The sequence below is a fragment of the Somniosus microcephalus genome, chromosome 23 (assembly GCF_052327205.1).
Source record: "Somniosus microcephalus isolate GS21.2 chromosome 23, FLI_Smic_1.0, whole genome shotgun sequence".
NCBI lineage: Eukaryota > Metazoa > Chordata > Chondrichthyes > Squaliformes > Somniosidae > Somniosus > Somniosus microcephalus.
In genome coordinates, this window is record NC_141009.1 from 8,092,321 (window position 1) to 8,113,214 (window position 20,894).

At 49.7% G+C, this 20,894-nt stretch overlaps 1 protein-coding gene across 8 annotated transcripts in view; it reads right to left on the reverse strand.

Moving 5' to 3' along the window:
* Positions 1-20,894, reverse strand: part of LOC147101623 (endophilin-B2-like) — a 125,228-nt gene that overhangs the window by 36,535 nt on the left and 67,799 nt on the right. For all 8 annotated transcript variants that reach the window (XM_085965336.1, XM_085965337.1, XM_085965335.1 and 5 more), the window contains exon 4: positions 860-993. In XM_085965336.1, coding sequence (XP_085821462.1) covers positions 860-993 — 134 coding nt within the window. The remainder of the gene's footprint in view (positions 1-859; positions 994-20,894) is intronic.

The window sequence follows — 20,894 nt, forward strand, 5'->3', positions numbered from 1 at the left end:
TCCAGCATTTTCTGTTTTTATTATAGTTCCTGAAATGTCCAAAACTGAACGCAGTAACTCCAGAAGGGGTCTGACCGAGGCTGTGTACAACTGAGGCATCACCTCCTCACATCTGAATTCCAACCCCTTCGAGATAAAATTCCTTTCGCCTTTTTGATTCGTTTTTTTTTAGTTTTTTGTGATTTGTGTACCTGGATACTTAAATCCCTTTGCTCCTCCTCCGCTCCTACACTCTCCCCATTAAGAAAATATTCCCATTGGTCTCTCTCAGGTCCAAAGTGAATGAACTTGCATTTCCCCACACTGAACACCATCTGCCATAGTTCTGCCCACTCACTTAGTCTGTCTTATCCTCCCATCCACACAACCGACTGTGCCTCATAAACTTAGTGTCACCTGCAAACTTGGATATACAACTGGCTATTCCTCCATCTAAGTCTTATCCAATGTACAGTAAACTCTTTCGTATCCGGCACCTACGGGACCAGGATGGTGCCGGTTGATGAAAAATTCCGGATAACAGAGAGGTAGACAATTTTTAACACAAAAAAAATTAAAACCAGACTAACTCGGCCACCGCGGGAAACTCGGACTCGGAAAAAACGAGTGCTGGATGGATTCGGCAAGATTACCGATGATCTATTTTGCCGGTTATTAAAGAATTCCGGATGATTAAGCGCCCTTTAAACAAGAGTTTACTGTATATTGGGGAGAGAACAAAGGACTAGATGAACATTTTCGATATGCCTCTTAAAGCAGTTCGGAGAGGGGAAAGGGGAGGCCTGGGCGGGAGGTCCCTGTCTGATCGTCAGCTGTGGGGTGGGAACATGGAAGAAAAAAAAATTGGCCCCAAACTCACCGAGATGGTCTTCCAATCTCCTTCCAGGAAGTTACGGAGTGGAGTCAGGAAGTTGATCATAGAGGACTGGATGAAATCGCGGTCGGCAGCTCCCAGCCTTCTCTGTGTCTCGCCAACCTTGATCAGAGTGCTGCCTGAGGGCCGTTAACAATCAGACAGAGCGTTAGGTGTGGAAAACCCCATCAAATCAGCCTCAACTGCTCAAAGAACTGTACCAGCTGGACTTAGTAGAGAACAGTACGATGTACGGTCTACACCTTGGGGGTGACGAGAAGGGAGGGGGAGGGGGAGGGGAGACAACGAGGATGAGAAGTGGGGGGGAGGGGCGGGGCAATTTTAATTTAACCTCAGTTTCAAATTGGGCATGACCTTCAAAATCCCATTTGTTTTTAATGTCCAAGTTTTTAATATTTAGGTGACTTGTGCTTCTGAAAGACTGAACAGGCTGGGGCTCTTTTCTCCAGAAAAGAGAAGGCTGAGAGGTGACCTGATCGAGGTCTTTAAAATGATGAAAGGTTTGATAGAGTGGATGTGGAGAAGATGTTTCCACTTGTGGCGGAGACCAAAACTAGGAGCCACAAATATAAGACAGTCACTAATAAATCCAAAAGGGAATTCAGGAGAAACTTCCTTACCCAGAGAGTGGAGAGAATGTGGAACTCGCTACCACAGGGAGCGGTCGAGGCGAATAGTATAGATACATTTAAGGGGAAGCTGGATAAACACTTGAAGGAGGAAGAAATAGAAGGATATGCTGATGGGGTGAGATGAAGAGGGGTGGGAGGAGGCTTCTCGTGTGGGCATGGACCAGTGGGGCCGAATGGCCTGTTTCTGTGCTGTAAGTTTGATGTAATTCACCCCTCTTCACAGTTTCAAACTTTCCTGCAGCCGGCTACAAGGTGGCTTCCCAACGTTCCCCCATTTCAGACAGCGATCTACTTCCTCATGCTGCCGTCTGGAGGCATTTTCATTGCAAGGCACCGGACTCGATGAATTTTACTCACTGTGCAGCGACTGCGACCAGTGATACCCACAGATAGATGGAAAAACAAAAATAAACAACCACAAGCGGGCGGGGGGCAGGGGGGACAAACAGACACAAACTCCATCGCTCTCATTCCCGTTGCAGGGGAACCTTCTGTTATTGTGTTGCCTCCATTCCATCAATCCTCCCCTATCCACCTCTCCGAGCGAGGAGCAAGCAGCCAAAAGGGACACACACAGTATAGCAGCAATCCAAGATCACTGCTCCGAACCATTCCACCCTCCCCATTATACCAGGTACGGTAGCATAGTGGTTATGTTACTGGACTAGTAATCCAGAGGCCTACATTAATGATCCGGAGACGTGATTTCAAAATCCCACCACGGCAGCTGGGAAATTTAAATTTGGTTAATTAAATAAATCTGGAATTAAAAAGCTAGTGTCGGTAATGGTGACCATGAAACTACGGGATTGTCGTAAAAACCCATCTGGTTCACTAATGTCCTTTAGGGAAGGAAATCTGCCGTCCTTACCCGGTCTGGCCTATATGTGACTCCAGACCCACAGATCCAGACTCTTAACTGCCCTCTGAAATGGCCTAGTGAGCCACACAGTTGTCAAGAAGGTGGCTCATCTCATATGGGCAATAAATGCCGGTCTTTTCAGCGATGCCCACATCCCCAAGAATGAATAAAAAAAATAAATACACCCCAACACCGCTCCTAACCATTCCACCCCAAACCCCAGCCTTGTTCGCAAAGATCGCAGCGCCCCCCACCTCCCACGCAAACACATACTGCAGCCTAAACTTTCAATCTTGCTGACATTTTCATGCGGAATGATCAGAGGAATAAATTAATTTTATGCAACCCATATAAAATCAAAATGGTAATGGCAAGCTTTTAAATCAGATGCTGTCAAAACTTAATCCATTATGTAAATCAAGTAAATAAATGGAAAATCAAAACATCTTGATTGACAAAGGAAACAAACAGATCCCATTAGCAAATGCATCAGAACTTGGCCAGCAAGAGCCCAGCCCAGCTCTGCATTCCCTCTACTGCCTTTCCCAGCCGTCCGCTCGCCAATATCCAGCCAGTTTCAGATAAAAGAACGAACGAACTTGCATTTATATAGCACCTTTCATGACCTCAGGACGTCCCAAAGTGCTTTACAGCCAATGAAGTACATATAAAAGTGTAGTCACTGCAGGAAAACGCGGCTGCCAATTTGCGCACAGCAAGGTCCCACAAACAGCAATGAGATAAATGTCCAGATCATCTGTTTTTAGTGATAAATCTTGGTCAGGACACCGGGGAGATAACTACTCTGCTCTTCTTCGAAATAGGGCCGGATAATCTGTTTTTCTTAGTGATATTGGTTGAGGGATAAATATTAGGTCAAGACATCGGGGAGAACTCCCTGGCTCTTCTTCGAAATAGTGCCAAGAGATCTTTTATGTTCACCTGAGGGGGCAGATGGGGCATCGGTTTAACATCTCATCCAAAGACGGCACCTCCAACTGTGCGGCACTCCCTCAGCACTGCCCCTCCCACAGTGCAGCACTCCCTCAGCACTGCCCCTCCCACAGTGCGGCGCTCCCTCAGCACTGCCCCTCCCACAGTGCGGCGCTCCCTCAGCACTGTGCTGGAGTGGGCTCTCTGTAGCGGGCTCTCTCTGTAGCGGGCTCTCTCTGCAGTGGGCTCTCTCTGCAGTGGGCTGTCGATTCCAAGAAATGAAGAAACTCAAGTTCTCAATTCCTAAGACAAGTGTAAATTTGAAATTCTTAAAATACAGCGTGGAATACAGCGGGATTCAGGGCACGGCACAGCTCTCGATCGCCAAACCTTGGTTCACAGTCGGCACCAGACTAAACCGGTTCAACTGGAGAACACCAAAACCATTTGGAAGGCGGCCAGTGCGGAGGATAGACCCATTGGGCCGAATGGCCTGTTCCTGGGCTGTAAAAGTCTGTGTAATTCTGTGGAATGAGTGAGACGACCCTTTGGCCCATGAAACTTCTTCGCCAGAGCACATGCAGCCTAAAGAACATAAGAAATAGGAGCAGGAGTCGGCCATTTGGCCCCTCGAGCCTGCTCCGCCATTTAATGAGATCATGGCTGATCTGATCTTGGGCTCAGCTCCATTTCCCTGCCCGCTCCCCATAACCCATCACTCCCTTATTGTTCAAAAATCTGTCTCTCTCCACCTTAAATATATTCAATGACCCAGCCTCCACAGCTCTCTGGGGCAGAGAATTCCACAGATTTACGACCCTCAGAGAAGAAATTCCTCCTCATCTCAGTTTTAAATGGGCGACCCTTTATTCTGAAACTATGCCCCCTAGTTCTAGATACCCCCATGAGGGGAAACATCCTCTCTGCATCTACACTGTCAAGCTCCCTCAGTATCTTATATGTTTCATGCCCGACCATGGACTGTGCCTCGGGAGATTCAGTAGGTGGGGAAAAGCTCAGCGTAAATCCCACCCCCGCCGATCCTCAAAGTTTCGCCGGCAAAAATCTCTCAAATTTTAGTCCCCCTACCCTCCAGTCCAAGGAACCCAGGGGCCCTCATGTCCCCCGGAGTGTTTGCTGTCAGTCTCCAGCAGTGGTATTTCTAACGCTGGCTCAAGTTTAGACCCAGACACGAATCCTCGGGATGAATTAAATCCAAAGACTGCATAACCAAGTGTGGGTTTCACCGAGTGAAGAGCAGCAAACTGTCGTCAGATTTCGGGATCCAATCTGACACCCAATTAACAAATTAACAGTACCAGTCCAAGACTGATGGGCGCAGCGGGGGCACAACAGTGTGACAAGAAATTACCAAGAATTTTCCCAAAAAAAAGCATTTAAAAGAGACGCTGATTTGTTCTTTTCGAACACAATCTGCCCAAACCAAGAGAACAGACTGCTCACGGCAAAGCCCAGTTGCTGAAAGGTCACAGCAACAGCTTGTATTTATTTATATAGCGCCTTTAACGTAGTAAAACGTCCCAAGGCGCTTCACAGGATCGGTATCAAAGAGGGAGGTTTTAAGGAGCATCTTAAAAAGGAGGAGAGAGGCAGAGAGAGGTTTAGGAAGGGAATTCCAGGGTTTGGGGCCCAGGCAGCTGAAGGCACGGCCGCCAATGGTGGAGCAATGGAAATCGGGGATGTGCAAGAGGCCAGAATTGGAGGAGAACAGAGATCTCAGAGGGTTGTGGGGCTGTAGGAGGTTACAGAGAGAGAGGGGGCAGAGGCCATGGAGGGATTTGAACACAAGGATGATCATTTTAAAATCGAGGTGTTGCCGGACCGGGAGCCAATGTAGGTCAGCGAGCACATGCATGCACAACTGGCCTTCCCTCTGGGGTTTGAAGCTAAAATCTATAGCCATTAGAGTGAAATCCCACAGAGTGGGTAAAATCTGACAACTGCCCCTCGAGTGAGGGCGCAGGGGGCTCACAGCATTGTTGGATCGGTATTCAGAAAAAGACTTGCATTTCCATAGCGCCTTTCACAACCACTGGAAGCCCCAAAGCGCTTTACAGCCAATGAAGTACTTTTTGAAGTGGAGTCACTGTTGTAATGTAGGAAACGCGGCAGACAATTTGCGCACAGCAAGCTCCCACAAACAGCAATGTGATAATGACCAGATAATCTGTTTTAGTGATGTTGATTGAGGGATAAATATTGGCCAGGACACCGGGGAGAACTCCACTGCTCTTCTTCAAAACAGTGCCATGGGATCATTTACGTCCACCTGAGGGGGCAGACGGGGCCTCGGTTTAATGTTTCGTCCGAAAGACGGCGCCTCTGACAGTGCGGCACTCCCTCAGCACTGCACTGGAGTGTCAGCTGAGATTAAGTGCTCAAGTCTCTGGAGTGGGACTTGAACCCACAGCTATCTGACTCAGAGGCGAGAGTGCGATCCACTGAGCAACAGCTGAGACTTCCTATTGCACACGTCACTGCGTTGAAAAGGAATGCTGAATAAAAGATGTTCAGCTCCAATACCACCCAGCTGGAAGTCCATTAAAACACTCATTGCCTGGAATAGAAAAGTGGAGAAATGAATTAGACTCGAGCAGAGTTCCATTAACTCGGATCCTCAAGACAGTGATCATACCTCGACACCAAGCATCACTCGTGCATTGCTACTGGGGGGTAGACGAACAAACGATGAAAAGCAAAGCACACAACGTGCCATCGAAGGAAATGTTCACCCCTGACCCCCACCACCCTCCTCCCCGAGAGTGTTTTTGTAATTGGAATCGCTGCTGGAAACCAGCCAAGTGGAGACTGAATCGCTCCCTCCATCTAACAGATTACAAGTAGGGGCAAAACCCGGGGAAAAGGATCATCTCGTACTGGTGGGTGATGTAAGAAAACTACTAGGCACTTGGTCTAAGCGTTAAACAAAGCTTTAATCAACTGTTTTACAACATGGAGGTCGAGTTGCGTCCTTCACTAGTTCCTGTTAAGAATGTCCTGCGCAAGCTGGGCCCGTGCCCGAGTATTTATACTCTCCCTGGACAGCGCCACCCGCAGGCCGCTCAGTATTATTTCATAAGTCTTTCTTTCATGAATGACTGATTCATGTCAGTGGGTTTTCAGGAGATTTTATTACAGCCCTGGCTTAGCACAAGCCAGTCGAAATCCTCTGCTTACCAGGTCCTTGTTTCACAAGAGGTTGATCAGATATCATTAGGTCCGATTGCACGAAAGGGGCCGATCATTAAAACAGAGACTCTTCACTGGCCGGTGGAACAGTTTGTTGGAGTCCCACCACATACTACACAGAGCAGTCACCTAATATAGACTATAGTGCGTGAGAGCTTTACACCTGAACGCAACAACAACAACGGGCATTTACATAGAAAGAAAGACTTGCATTTCTATAGCACCTTTCACCACCTCAGGACGTTCCAAAGCGCTTTACAGCCAATGAAGTACTGAAGTGTAGTCACTGTTGTAATGTAGGAAACGCGGCAGACAAATTGCACACAGCAAGCTCCCACAAACAGCAATGTGATAAATGACCAGATCATTTGTTTTAGTGATGTTGGTTGAGGGATAAATATTGGCCCAGGACACCCTGCTCTTCTTCAAAATAGTGCCACGGGATTTTTTATGTCCACCTGAGAGAGTAGACGGTGCCTCGGTTTAACGTCTCATCCGACAGTGTCGCACTCCCTCAGTACTGCACTGGAGTGTCAGCCTAGATTTTTGTGCTCAAGTCACTGGAGTGGGATAGCTCCATTAATGTAGTAAAATGTCCCAAGGTGCTTCACAGGAGCGTTATTAAACAAAAATTGACACAGAGACACACAAGGAAATGTTAGGACAGGTGACCAAAAGCTTGGTCAAAGAGGTAGGTTTTAAGGAGCGTCTTAAAGGAGGAGAGAGAGGCGGAGAGTTTTAGGGAGGGAATTCCAGAGCTTGGAGCCTAGGCAGCTGAAGGCACGGCCACCGATGGTGAAGTGATTAAAATCGGGGATGCAAAAGAGGCCAGAATTGGAGGAGCGCAGAGATCTCGGAGGTTTGTAGGGCTGGAGGAGGTTAGAGAGAGAGGGAGTTGCGAGACCATGGAGGGACTTGAAAACAAGGATGAGAATTTTAAAATCGAGTATTCCTGTACATACTGCAGCCCCTCAGATCAAAGTGCTGCGTAAAGCACCGAGTGGAACAGGCCAGGTGGGAGTCTGCTGCTGCGTTAGTTAAAGGACAAAAACCTGGCATTTTATACCAAACACATCCCTCGGGTACCCCAGAGCACTCTGCAGAAAATCAATTGCTGCAATCACTCACTCAGGCAAACGTGGGAGGAAGTAGGCAGGCTGGAGATCACAGCCGTGGGAATCTTAAACAAGCCAGGGTTTTCATCCCAGCCGCAGATTTCAAATGAGGCAAACATGACAACTGGGAATGTAGAGCAACTACAGCTTTGTAGAGAGAGAGATAAAGAAAGAAAGAGAGAGAGGGGAAGGGAGGAGTGAAAGAGAGGAGCGAAAGGGAGAAAGAGAGAGAGGAGCGAAAGAGAGAGAGGGAGAAGAGCGAAAGAGAGAGAGGGAGAGGAGCGAAAGGGAGAAAGAGAGAGGAGCGAAAGGGAGAGAGAGAGAGGAGTGAAAGGGAGAGAGGGAGAGGAGCGAGAGAGAGAGAGGAGCGAAAGGGAGAGAGAGGGAGAGGAGCGAAAGGGAGAAAGAGAGATTCAAAAGAAAGATCAACAATACCAAAACAGATCTGAAATTTCCTCTTCAACTATACAAGAAACAGACAAACCACCAGCATTTCTCAACCAGATCCCACACAAACACACCCACCACGCAGACCCCACAAAGAGGATACTCACACATTCTGACAGCTCCGTACAAGGTGTGCCAATGTGTGTCTCTGTTTCTTTTTAAACAAAGTTTCTATTAGATTGTTACTTCTTCCTGTTCTAGATCATTCCGGAAGCAGGAAGAACTCCTGCTGCATTATCCATTTTCCTCCCTTTTGAAAGCTGGCCTGTTGGAGACAGCACAAATCTTCTCTTTGTGAGCTTTGGTCAGCTGGTCCAACACACTCCCGCTTCCGGACATCTTTTCTAGGGCTATGTTTAAATAACTCGATAAATGCAACAAGCAGTTTTGAGAGTCGGGCCAATTTGCTAGATGAACTCATCCACACCTTAATCCTATTCCCCCCCCGTCAACATTTCCTCCAACTGAACATGGGGGAAGACCAAAGCCAGAGTTTTCAACCGTCTCCATAAACTCCACTCCATTGCAAGGCCCACTCACTTCAGGCTGTACAAAACCCTGGTGTCCTGAGCTGAGCATCAAACTACACATCCCGTCCATCACCGAGACCTCTTGCTTCCACCTTCACAACGCTGGCTACTACTGCCCCTCGCTTAACAGCACCGCCCGCAAAAACCTCGACCCACACTTTGTCCCCGCGAGACGGGTTGGTCAGATGGGCAGAACAGTGGCAAATGGAATTTAACCCTGAAAAGTGTGAGGTGATGCATTTCGGGAGGACTAACAAGGCAAGGGAATACACAATGAATGGTAGGACCCTAGGAAGGACAGAGGATCTTGATGTGCATGTACATAGTCCCTGAAGGCAGCAGGACAGGTAGATAAGGTGGTTAAAAAGGCATATGGGATACTTGCCTTCATTAGCCGAGGCACAGAATATAAGAGCAAGGAAATTATGATGGAGCTGTACAAAACGCTAGTTAGGCCACAGCTGGAATACTGTGTGCAGTTCTGGTCGCCACACTATAGGAAGGATGTGATTGCATTGGAGAGGGTGCAGAGGAGATTCACCAGGATGTTACCTGGGCTGGAGCGCTTCAGCTATGAAGAGAGACTGGACAGGCTGGGGTTGTTTTCCTTAGAGCAGAGAAGGCTGAGGGAGGACCTGATTGAGGTGTACAAAATTATGAGAGGCGTAGATAGAAAGGAACTTTTCTCCTTAGTAGAGGGGTCAATAACCAGGGGGCATAGTTTCAAGGTAAGGGGCAGGAGGTTTAGAGGGGATTTGAGGGGAAAAAATTTCACCCAGAGGGTGGTTGGAATCTGGAACTCACTGCCTGAAAGGGTGGTAGAGGCAGGAACCCTCACAACATTCAAGAAGCATTTAGACGAGCACTTGAAATGCCATAGCACACAAGGCTACGGACCAAGTGCTGGAAAATGGGATTAGAATAGACAGGGCTTGATGGCCGGCGCGGACACGATGGGCCGAAGGGCCTCTTTCTGTGCTGTATAACTCTATGACTATGAGACCCGAATTCGCCAATGGCTTTCGCCCATGATCTCCAATTTGCCCAACACTCAGTTACCCGTATTGTGCCCCGCACTCAAAGCTGCTCGTCCAATACCCCTTTCCTTGCTGATCTAGAGAGTCTCCCTCTCTTTTCTCTCTCTCTCTCTCATATCCTGGGTTTTACCCCTGCTTGCAATCTGTTGAGATGAAGGTCATGGAGGGACTTGAAGATGACAAAAGCTTTTAAATTCAATGCATCTTGCACCTCCTCTAGCACTTGTGTCTGCTCCTGCATCTTTGGTCCTGATCTTGTCTTCCTGTGCTTCCCACCACCCACCCATTCCTGGCATAGTCCTCAGTGCCTCAGTCCGACTCTAGAACTCCCTCCCGAAACACCTCTCTCTCCACTTCTCTCTCTCAAAAAAAAACTTCTAAAAACCCAATGTTTCAACCAAGCTTTTAGCCACTTTCCCAAACTCTCCCACTTGTGGCTTCGATCCATTCCCTTTCTCTCCTCTGACGTGCCTTGTGGCTTTTGCTGAACCAGAATGTTTGCAACCTCAGCATTCTTGATCCCGATCTTGACCTTAAATTTGACCCTGGGCTGAGCTTCCAACCGCATGTCCTCCCCATCTATCACTAATTCCATAACATTGCACGCCGCTGCTCCGACTTCATCCCCTCTGGGTGCCCAAACCAGAGTCAGGACTTGGCCACCTCCATAAGATCATAAGAACTAGGAGCAGGAGTCGGCCATTTGGCCCTTCGAGCCTGCTCCGCCATTCAATAAGATCATGGCTGATCTTCTGCCTCATCTCCACCTTCCTCCACTATCCCCATATCACTTGATTGCCTTAATATTCAAAAATCTATCGATTTCTGTCTTGAATATACTCAACGACTGAGCCTCCACAGCCCTCTGGGGTAGAGAATTCCAAAGATTCACCACCCTCTGAGTGAAGAAATTTCTCCTCATCTCAGTCCTAAATGGCCGACCCCTTATTCTGAGACTGTGACCCCTGGTTCTAGACTCTCCAGCCAGGGGAAACACCCTCCCTGCATCTACCCTGTCAAGCCCTGTAAGAATTGTGTATGTTTCAATGAGATCACCTCTCATTCTTCTAAACTCTAGAGAATATAGGCCTAGTCTACTCAATCTGTCCTCATAGGACAATCCCCCCATCCCAGGAATCAGTGTGGTGAACCTTCGTTGCACTCCCTCTATGGCAAGTATATCCTTCCTTAGGTAAGGAGACCAAAACTGTGCACAATACTCCAGGTGTGGGCTCATCAGGGCCCTATATACAGGAAACTTTGGTTTATCCGGAGGTTAACTGTCCGGAATGCTCGAGCCACCGGCAAAAATCAGGAGCCGTTTCGTTAGTTTTTTTTTCTTTTCGTTGCTTTTTTTTCACCAGTCAGGCTCTGCGAGGTCTCGCTGAAGCTGTTGCTAAGCTACAGAGACGCTTGCAAGGTACGGCCGACTGTTTAGAAGCTGTAGCAACAGGGTTTGTTGCCAGATACGGAGCTCAAAATCTCCGTATGTTTCAACATTAGCGCTGGTTCGTCCGGCAGTTTTGATGGGACGGCAACAGCTCGGTCCCGTCGGTGCCGGATAGCACAAAGTTTCCTGTAATTGCAGTAAGACGTCTTTACTCTTATACTCAAATCCTCTTGTAATAAAGGCCAACATACCATTTGCTTTCCTAATTGCTTGCTGTACCTGCATGTTAACGTTCAGTGATTCGTGTACAAGGACACCCAGGTCCCCCTGAACACTAACATTTCCCGATCTCTCACCATTTAAGAAATACTCTGCTTTTCTATTTTCCTACCAAAGTGGATAACTTCACATTTCTCCACATTATATTCCATTTGTCATGTTCTTACCCACTCACTTAGCCTGTCTATATCCCCTTGAAGCCTCCTTGCATCCTCCTCACAACTTACATTCCCACCCAGCTTTGTATCATCAGCAAATTTGGATATATTACATTTGGTCCCCTCATCCAAATCATTGATGTAGATTGTGAATAGCTGAGGCCCAAGCACTGATCCTTGCGGCACCCCACTAGTTACAGCCTGCCAACCCGAAAATGACCCGTTTATTCCTACTCTCGGTTTTCTGTTTTCAGGTGTGGAGATGCCGGAGTTGGACTGGGGTGGACAAATGTAAGAAGTCACACAACACCAGGTTATAGTCCAACAGCTTTATTTGAAATCACAAGCTTTCGGAGCAGCGCTCCGAAAGCTTGTGATTTCTAATAAAGCTGTTGGACTATAACCTGGTGTTGTGTGACTTCTTACTTTTGTTTTCAGGTTTGACTATTCCAACGCTCTCGTGGTTGGGCTCTCATCTGCCACCTTCAACTCATCCAAAATTCTGCTGTCCATATCCTATCCCACTCGTCTACCATCCCTGTCTTCACTGACCTACATTGGCTCCTGGTCCCCTAAAGTCCTCATTGACCTACATTGTCTCCTCGTATCCCAGTGCTTCAAGTTTAAAATGCTCATCCTGTTTAAATTCACCCATGGCCTCGTCCCTCCCCATCTCTGACCTCCTCCAGCCCCACAACCCCCTCCCCCCCTGCCCCAGACTCTCGAGTCCCCTCACGCCAGCCTCTTGTGCAACCTCCCCACCATTGATGGCCGAACCTTCAGCTGCCTGGACCCCACTCTCTGGAATTCTCCTCCTTAAATCCCTCCACCTCTAAAGGCCATTCTTTGGCCAAGCTGTTGAAGACCGCTCCCAATATCTCCTTTGGCTCCCCTTATGCCTCAGATGAAGGTGTCCTGCCACATATTGCTACGGAAACGCTTGTTGCTGCTGTTGGCACTCTATAAATACAAGTTGTTGTTGAACTCCCAGTTCTGGTATCACTCAGACCCAAGTGGGAGAGTTTATCTATCTTGGTAGAACACCAGGCTGTGCAAAGAGAGGGGCGGGTAAGAGGGAGCAAATCACCCATTTTGCCTCATCTGAATTATACTATTAGAATACTGGAGAAATCTATACACCTCCAGACTGGCCAACCCTCCAGAGATGATCAGTTTTTAGTGAATAAAGGATGTGAAGCAAGATACAGCTTTCCCTCTCTCGCTCTGTTTGTGCCAAAGTCCCGTCAGGAAAAGGAAGATTAACTCAACTGGGTTTAATGAAACACTTCAAGTTAAGTTCTACAAAATTTGGCAGAGACGTTGGCATGGCTGGAAGTGCGGAAGTTTGATCTGCAACAGGACCTTGGGGATTTCCCCGACGTTATGTTAACTGTAAAATAAAACATTAGCTATTAATCACCTCAAAGGTGACTGATTCACACAATGCTGTCCAATCCATCAATATATATATATATTTTTCACACACACATAGGCTTTTTAATGGAGTAAACAAGGAGAAACTGTTTCTAGTGGTAGGAGGGTCGGTAATCAGAGGACCCAGATTTAGGATCATTGTCAAAAAAAGCCAGGAGGAGATGGGGAGAATTAAAAAAAAAATAGAGAGTTGTTGTGATCTGGAATGCGCTGCCTGAAAGGGCTGTGGAAGCAGATTCAATAGTAACTTTCAAAAGTGAATTGGATAAATACTTAAAGAATAAATTTGCAGGGCTGTGGGGAAAGAGCAGGGGGGAGTGGGATTAATTGGAGAGCTCTTTCAAAGAGCCGGCACAGGCACGATGGGCCGAATGGCCTCCTCCTGTGCTGTATCAGTCTATGACACAGACACATACATACATACATTATATATATATATATATCTTATCTATATATAACGGTTGGTCTGTCTGTCTGTCTGTCCGGCTATACAAGTTATAGAGCGTACCTACACATACGTTATATCAAAAGAAAGCTTATCATTAGGGGAGTCTAATAGGCATATTTACTTTTTGGTCAGACAAAAATTGTTCGGACAGTATACAAAAAAGGTTCAAAAAATGGCAACATTCCGCTCATTAGCGTTGAGTGACGTGATGGTTGACCAATCGTACAGGGGATTAACCTGATGGTTGACTAATCGGTGTGTCACGGGGGGCGTTTCATTGCGTGTGTGGGCGGGCCTAATCCTTCTGAGCTGAGGTGAGTGGCCGCCATCTTGATTCCTAACGATTTATTTTTCCCACTTTCTGTGTGTTTATTTTTCCCACTTTCTGTGTGTGTGGCGGGGAAATTGTTTTAAAAAAAAGTAAATTAATTTGTAAATATTTTTTCTAAGCTGAGTAATTTTCCTACCTTTCACCCTCTTTTTTTCCTCTTGACTTGCTACCTCCGCCGGGCGCCGCAACCTTGGAGGCTTACCCCACCTGCAGGCCTCGAAGCCTCGGCCTCTCCTAGCCAGCCACACCCGAGCTAGGCACTGCCCATCCAGCCCCGCGATCGCCACCATCTTGGTAAAGGCTGGCAGCGTGAGACTGAGCCGAGCGTAGCCACCTCCGCCATCTTAGTAAAGGCGGGCGGGGCGGGAGTCAGCGCGCGCGTTAACGTCGGCCCAGAGCGCGACCTGAGCTAAGGCGAGTCCGGCCGGGCCTCACGCGCTAGGCCGCGCACCAGCCGGCCCTGAAGCGCTGATCCGCGGAGGGGGAGGGAGGGAGCGGAGGGGGGGGGAGGGAGGGAGAGGAGGGGGGGGAGGGAGGGAGGGAGAGGAGGGGGGAGGGAGAGGAGAGGGGGGAGGGAGGGACAGGGGGAGGGAGGGAGGGAGGGAGAGGAGAGGGGGAGGGAGGGTGAGGAGAGGGGGGGAGGGAGGGAGAGGAGGGGGGGAGGGAGGGAGGGAGAGGAGGGGGGAGGGAGAGGAGAGGGGGGAGGGAGGGACAGGGGGAGGGAGGGAGGGAGGGAGAGGAGAGGGGGAGGGAGGGTGAGGAGAGGGGCAGGGAGGGAGAGAGAGTAAAGCAGGGAGAGACAGGGGGAGGGAGAGACAGAGGGTGAGGGAGGGAAAGAGTGAGGGGGTGGGTGAGGAAGGGAAAGAGTGAGGGGGTGGGACAGGGAGGGAGAGCTCGCCTTCTTCCTTCCTTCCTTCGCAGGGGTCGATCGGGCCAGGCCTGAGGCGTTCTTTCCCCCCCTCTCTCTCCAGGCTAATCCCAAACTAAATCCAGCAGTCTCTCTCTCTCTCTTCCCCCCCCGTCTCTCTCTTCTCCCCCCAGTCTCTCTCTTCTCCCCCCAGTCTCTCTCTCTCTCTCTCTTCCAACAACAACATGCCCTATATATATAAAATCTATATATTTATACACACATATACATACACATGAAAAAAAATTTAAACAGTTTTGGTTGCTTCCATCCTGCAGAGATTTCAGGCAACAAGATCAATTGTTTTCAAGAGTCTTTTCTTTATCATTTTTCATGGTTAAAAAAAAGTTTCTATAAGCTGCACAATTTCACTTGATTTGGGGAATCAGCATATCGCTGCGTGTGTACACACACACACACACACACACACGAGGTTTCCAGGACGCGATCCTATTATTTTCTGCTGGGATGTGCTGCAAGGAGGATTTTGTTACATTTAATATTGCAATCGCCTGCAGCCGTGTGTGTCGAAAAATGAGTAACTCCCCAAAAAAGGACCAACTCCTGTTAGAACTGCTCGAGAGAAAGTTTGGAGCTGAATTTTAAAAAAGGGCCTGATTTTCTAATACAAGAGCAAAATACTGCGGATGCTGGAAATCTGAAATAAAAACAGAAAATGCTGGAAATACTCAGCAGCAGGTCAGGCAGCATCTGTGGAGAGAGAAACAGAGTCAACGTTCCGGGTCTGACGAAAGGTCATCGACCTGAAACGTTAACTCTCGTTTCTCTCTCCACAGGTGCTGCCTGACCTGCTGCTGAGTATTTCCAGCATTTTCTGTTTTTATTCCTGATTTTCTAATCATCTGTCCTGGAGCTCACTGCTTGTGTGTTGTGATGAAATATGTCATTCATCAGACTCTGTATTTAACTACATATATTGTATTGCCTACTCCGGTGTTTTACCTTGTATTGTATATAGTGCACCGCCCCCTTTCTCCCCATTGGATGCGTCGGCTCCGCCCATACCTGGCCCTACTTAAGACAAGCCCAGGCTTGTCTTGCAGCAGAACGCTAGGTGAAGACACAGGCATCTTTCTTTGCTAATAAAAGCCTTGTTTTATTCAGTTAACTTTGAGTCTTGAAGTTATTGAGGCGCATCAATTTTATTAGCAAACTTTTAACGATGGATCAACTTTTGAAACCGGAACGCTTGGATTTGGACCCGCATGCTTCGGATGCATCGGCACGGTTTGGACACTGGTTCCAGTGCTTGGAATTTTTTATGGCCAACTCCGAAGCCGTCACAGCCTCTAAAGCCACCGGAGATGTGAAACTCGGGATCCTGCAGAATCGGGTAAGCCACCGGGTTTTTCCACTCATCCAAGATGCCGCCACCTACCTGGATGCCTGCAACATTCTAAAGGCCCACTATCAGCGGCCTACCAACGAGGTGTACACCAGGCACCTGCTTGCTACCTGCACACAGCGACCCGGAGAGTCGCTGGAGGACTTTCTAGTCACCCTAAAAGTGCTTGGCAAAGACTGCAAATGCAAAGACGTGAAAGCCACGGTATACACAGACGAGCTTATTCGGGATGCCTTTATCGCAGGCCTTAGCTCTAATTACATCCGGCAGAGACTGCTAGAGAAAACGGGCCTAGATCTGACACAGGCTGTGGACACAGCGCGATTGCTGGATGTGGCTCAGAAGAACTCTGACTCCTACTCGTCAGGCCGCGCGGCCCACGCCGCCTCTGCTTCCCCGCCCGGTAGCCCAACACCGTCGGGGCCCTGCTCTCCCCCCAGAAGCCCTACGACCGCCGCGACGCATCGGGGCCCCAAATGCTACTTCTGCGGGCAGCCGAAGCACACCAGGAACCTGTGCTTGGCGAAAGGCACCACCTGCTGTAAGTGCGGTAAGAAGGGGCACTTTGGGAAGGTGTGCAGAGGGAACCCCGCAGGCAAAACCGCCACCGTCGCGTGCGCGCCGTGGGAGCGGCCATCTTGGACGCCATCTTGTCCGACCTCGTGGGGTCTGCCATCTCGCGAGCAGACATCATGGACGCCATCTTACCCGGCCTCGTGGGGCCCACCATCTTGTCCCGATCAGGGCCCTACAGTGGCGTCGATCACAGTGGACCAGTCCAGACCGCACCCACTATCCAAATCGATGGTGGACATCGAGGTAAACGGGTGCAAGGTTAAATGTTTAATTGACAGCGGGAGCACGGAGAGCTTCATTCACCCTGATCTGGTACAACGACTCTCTCTAACTATAGTCCCTACTCAGGGCACGATCTCTATGGCCGACAAAACCCAGATATCGACTATTGCGGGTTACTGCGTGGTACGATTGTCCGTTAAAGGCACTGTATATAATAATTTTAAACTGTTAATTATGAAGGAGTTATGTGTGAGCGTGATCTTGGGCCTGGATTTTCAGTGCCACCACCAAAGCATCACGCTCAATTTCGGTGGGACCCAGCCGCCCCTCACAGTGTGCGGTCTGGCTACCCTGAAGGTAAAGCCGCCTTCGCTATTCGCGAACCTTACCCCTAACTGCCGGCCAATAGCGACCAAAAGCAGGAGGTACAGCTGGGAGGACAGGCGGTTTATCGCGACCGAGGTAGACAGGCTCCTGAAGGAGCGCATTATTGAACGCAGCAACAGCCCGTGGCGCGCCCAAGTGGTGGTGGTGAGGGGTAGCGAGAAGAAGCGGATGGTGATTGACTATAGTCAAACAGTCAACATCTATACCCAACTAGACGCCTACCCACTACCCCGCATATCCGAGATGGTGAACCAAATCGCCCAATACCGGGTGTTCTCCACCATCGACCTCAAGTCAGCGTACCACCAGCTCCCTATCAGACCAGAGGACCGTTCGTACACCGCCTTCGAGGCAAACGGACGCCTCTACCAGTTCCTCAGAGTCCCCTTTGGGGTGATGAATGGGGTCTCGGTCTTTCAGAGGGAGATGGACCGCATGGTCGATGACCACCACTTGCAGGCAACCTTCCCCTATCTCGACAACGTCACCATCTGCGGCCACAACCAACAGGACCACGACTCAAACCTCGCGAGGTTTCTGAAAACCGCACAAAAACTCAACCTCACCTACAACGAGGACAAGTGCGTTTTCAACACCACGCGCCTCTGCATACTAGGCAGCGTGGTGGAGAATGGGGAAATCGGACCAGACCCCGACCGATTGCGCCCCCTACGGGAGCTGCCCCTGCCCAACACTCCCAAAGCCCTGAAAAGGTGCCTGGGGTTATTCTCGTATTATGCCCAATGGGTCCCCAACTACTCCGATAAAGCCCGCCCCCTCTTGAAAGCATCCTCTTTCCCGCTCTCTGCTGAGGCCCATGCTGCCTTCAAAAGCATTAAGCAGGATATTGAGCGGGCCATGCTACAGGCAGTGGACGAGAACACTCCCTTTCAAGTGGAAAGTGATGCGTCTGACTTTGCCTTGGCGGCCACCCTCAACCAGGCGGGGCGGCCCGTAGCTTTCTTCTCGAGGACCCTCCAGGGGCCCGAGATCAGACACTCCTCCGTGGAAAAGGAGGCCCAAGCCATCGTGGAGGCAGTGCGCCACTGGCGGCACTACCTAGCCGGCAAATGCTTCACCCTACTTACCGACCAGCGGTCGGTAGCGTTTATGTTCAATAATAAACAGAGGGGGAAGATTAAAAATGATAAGATTCTTAGGTGGCGGATCGAGCTCTCCACCTTCGAGTATGACATCATATACCGGCCGGGGGCCCTTAACGAATCCCCCGACGCCCTCTCACGAGGGATGTGTGCCAACGCCACCGGGGATCGGCTACAGACCCTCCACAACGACCTCTGCCACCCAGGGGTCACACGGCTGTTCCACTTCATAAAGTCCCGCAACTTACCCTACTCGATTGAGGAAGTTCGGTCCCTGACCAGGAACTGCCGCACTTGCGCTGAGTGCAAGCCTCGGTTCTACCGCCCTGATAGAGCCCACCTAATCAAAGCTACATGGCCCTTTGAGCGGCTTAGCTTAGATTTCAAGGGCCCCCTCCCATCCGTCGACCGCAATGTCTACTTCCTGAACATTGTGGACGAATACTCCCGTTTCCCATTCGCCTTCCCCTGCCCAGACATGACCAGCGCCACGGTCATTAAATGCCTCAACAGCCTGTTCTGCCTGTTCGGTATGCCAAGCTATATCCACACGGATAGGGGGGCGTCCTTCATGAGTGAAGAGCTACGCCAGTACATGCTGTCCAAGGAGATTGCCATGAGCCGTACCACCAGCTACAACCCCCGGGGTAACGGTCAGGTGGAGCGAGAGAACGGGACAGTATGGAGGGCAGTCACCCTAACTCTAAGGACCAAGGGCCTCCCTATCGCCCGCTGGCAGGAAGTCCTCCCAGATGTGCTCCACTCAATACGGTCACTATTGTGTACCGCCACTAATGCCACGCCTCATGAGCTAATGTTTGTTTCTCCCCAGAAATCCACCTCAGGCGTATCCATACCGTCATGGCTCTCCACCCCAGGTCCGGTACTTTTGCGGAAGCATGTGAGGGGCCACAAGACGGACCCTCTCATGGAGCCAGTGCACCTGCTCCACGCCAACCCACAATATGCGTATGTCCGGCACGCCGACGGACGGGAGGACACTGTGTCCATAAAAGACCTCGCCCCAGCCGGTAACAACAGCGACAACGACAACGACGACTACAGCAACAACAACAACAACTATTACCCACCCACTCCACCCACTATTCTTTCATCACCCCCGGAAGAACACCAGCCAACGGTACCCCCACCACCTACTCCTTCAACAACCCCGGTGGCGCCCCCGGCAGAGACCCAGGAGGTCACCCGGGACACCCAGCCGGCACCCGCGGCACCGCATGCTGCCTGACCTGCTGCTGAGTATTTCCAGCATTTTCTGTTTTTATTCCTGATTTTCTAATCATCTGTCCTGGAGCTCACTGCTTGTGTGTGGTGCAGTTAGAGGCATCCAGCTTCAAATAAAGGTGCCGGGGACAGTTTTGATTGTGCAAAGCCACACCCAAGGGCTGGTTCCCACTGCGGTGCCCCTCTCATTGGCTATCAGTTGGTGGACTCGATTATATGGCAAACACGACGTGTGCGCGAGAGGCCGGGAAGATACACGCACTCGCACAGGAGCCCCTGACGTCGATTCTCTCCTTTCTACTTGTAATCTAACAGGCAATGCACGAGAGAAAAAAAAAATCTCCCAAAGCAAATGGTGTCGAATCTTCAGCTACTGCTGGGAGTGTTCAAGTACTTTACAGGCCTACACTTACCTTGCCACAATAGGATCGTTTCCTTTGAATCGAATTGATCTACATTCATTACCTCAGCAATTCCACCACCACAACAACTTGTATTTATACAGCACCTTTAACGTAGCAAGTGCCAGGCAATGACCATCTCCAACAAGCGAGACTCTAACCATCTCCCCTTGACATTCAATGGCATTACCATCGCTGAATCCCCCACTATCAACATCCTGGGGGTTACCATTGATCAGAAACTGAACTGGACCAGCCATATAAATACTGTGGCTACAAGAGCAGGCCAGAGGCTGGGAATTCTGCGGCGAGTGTCTCACCTCCTGACTCCCCAAAGCCTTTCCACCATCTACAAGGCACAAGTCAGGAGTGTGATGGAATACTCTCCGCTTGCCTGGATGAGTGCAGCTCCAACAACACTCAAGAAGCTCGACACCATCCAGGACAAAGCAGCCCGCTTGATTGGCACTCCATCCATCACCTTCAACATTCACTCCCTCCACCACCGGCGCACTGTGGCTGCAGTGTGTACCATCTACAAGATGCACTGCAGCAACTCGCCAAAGCTCCTTCAACAGCACCTTCCAAACCCGCGACCTCTACCACTTAGAAGGACAAGGGCAGCAGACGCATGGGAACATCACCACCTACAAGTTCCCCTCCAAGCCACACACTATCCTGACTTGGACCTGTATCGCCGTTCCTTCACTGTCGCTGGGCCAAAATCCTGGAACTCCCTTCCTAACAGCATTGTGGGTGTACCTACACCATATGGACTGCAGCGGTTCAAGGCGGCGGCTCACCACCATCTTCTCAAGGGCAATTAGGGATGGGCACTAAATGCAGGCCTAGCCAGCGACGCCCACATCCCATCAATGAATAAATAAAAAAAATGTCCCAAGGTGCTTCACGGGAGCGATTATCAAACAAAATTTGACACCCAGCCACATAAGGATAAATTAGGGCAGGTGACCAAAAGCTTGGTCAAAGAGGTAGGTTTTAAGGAG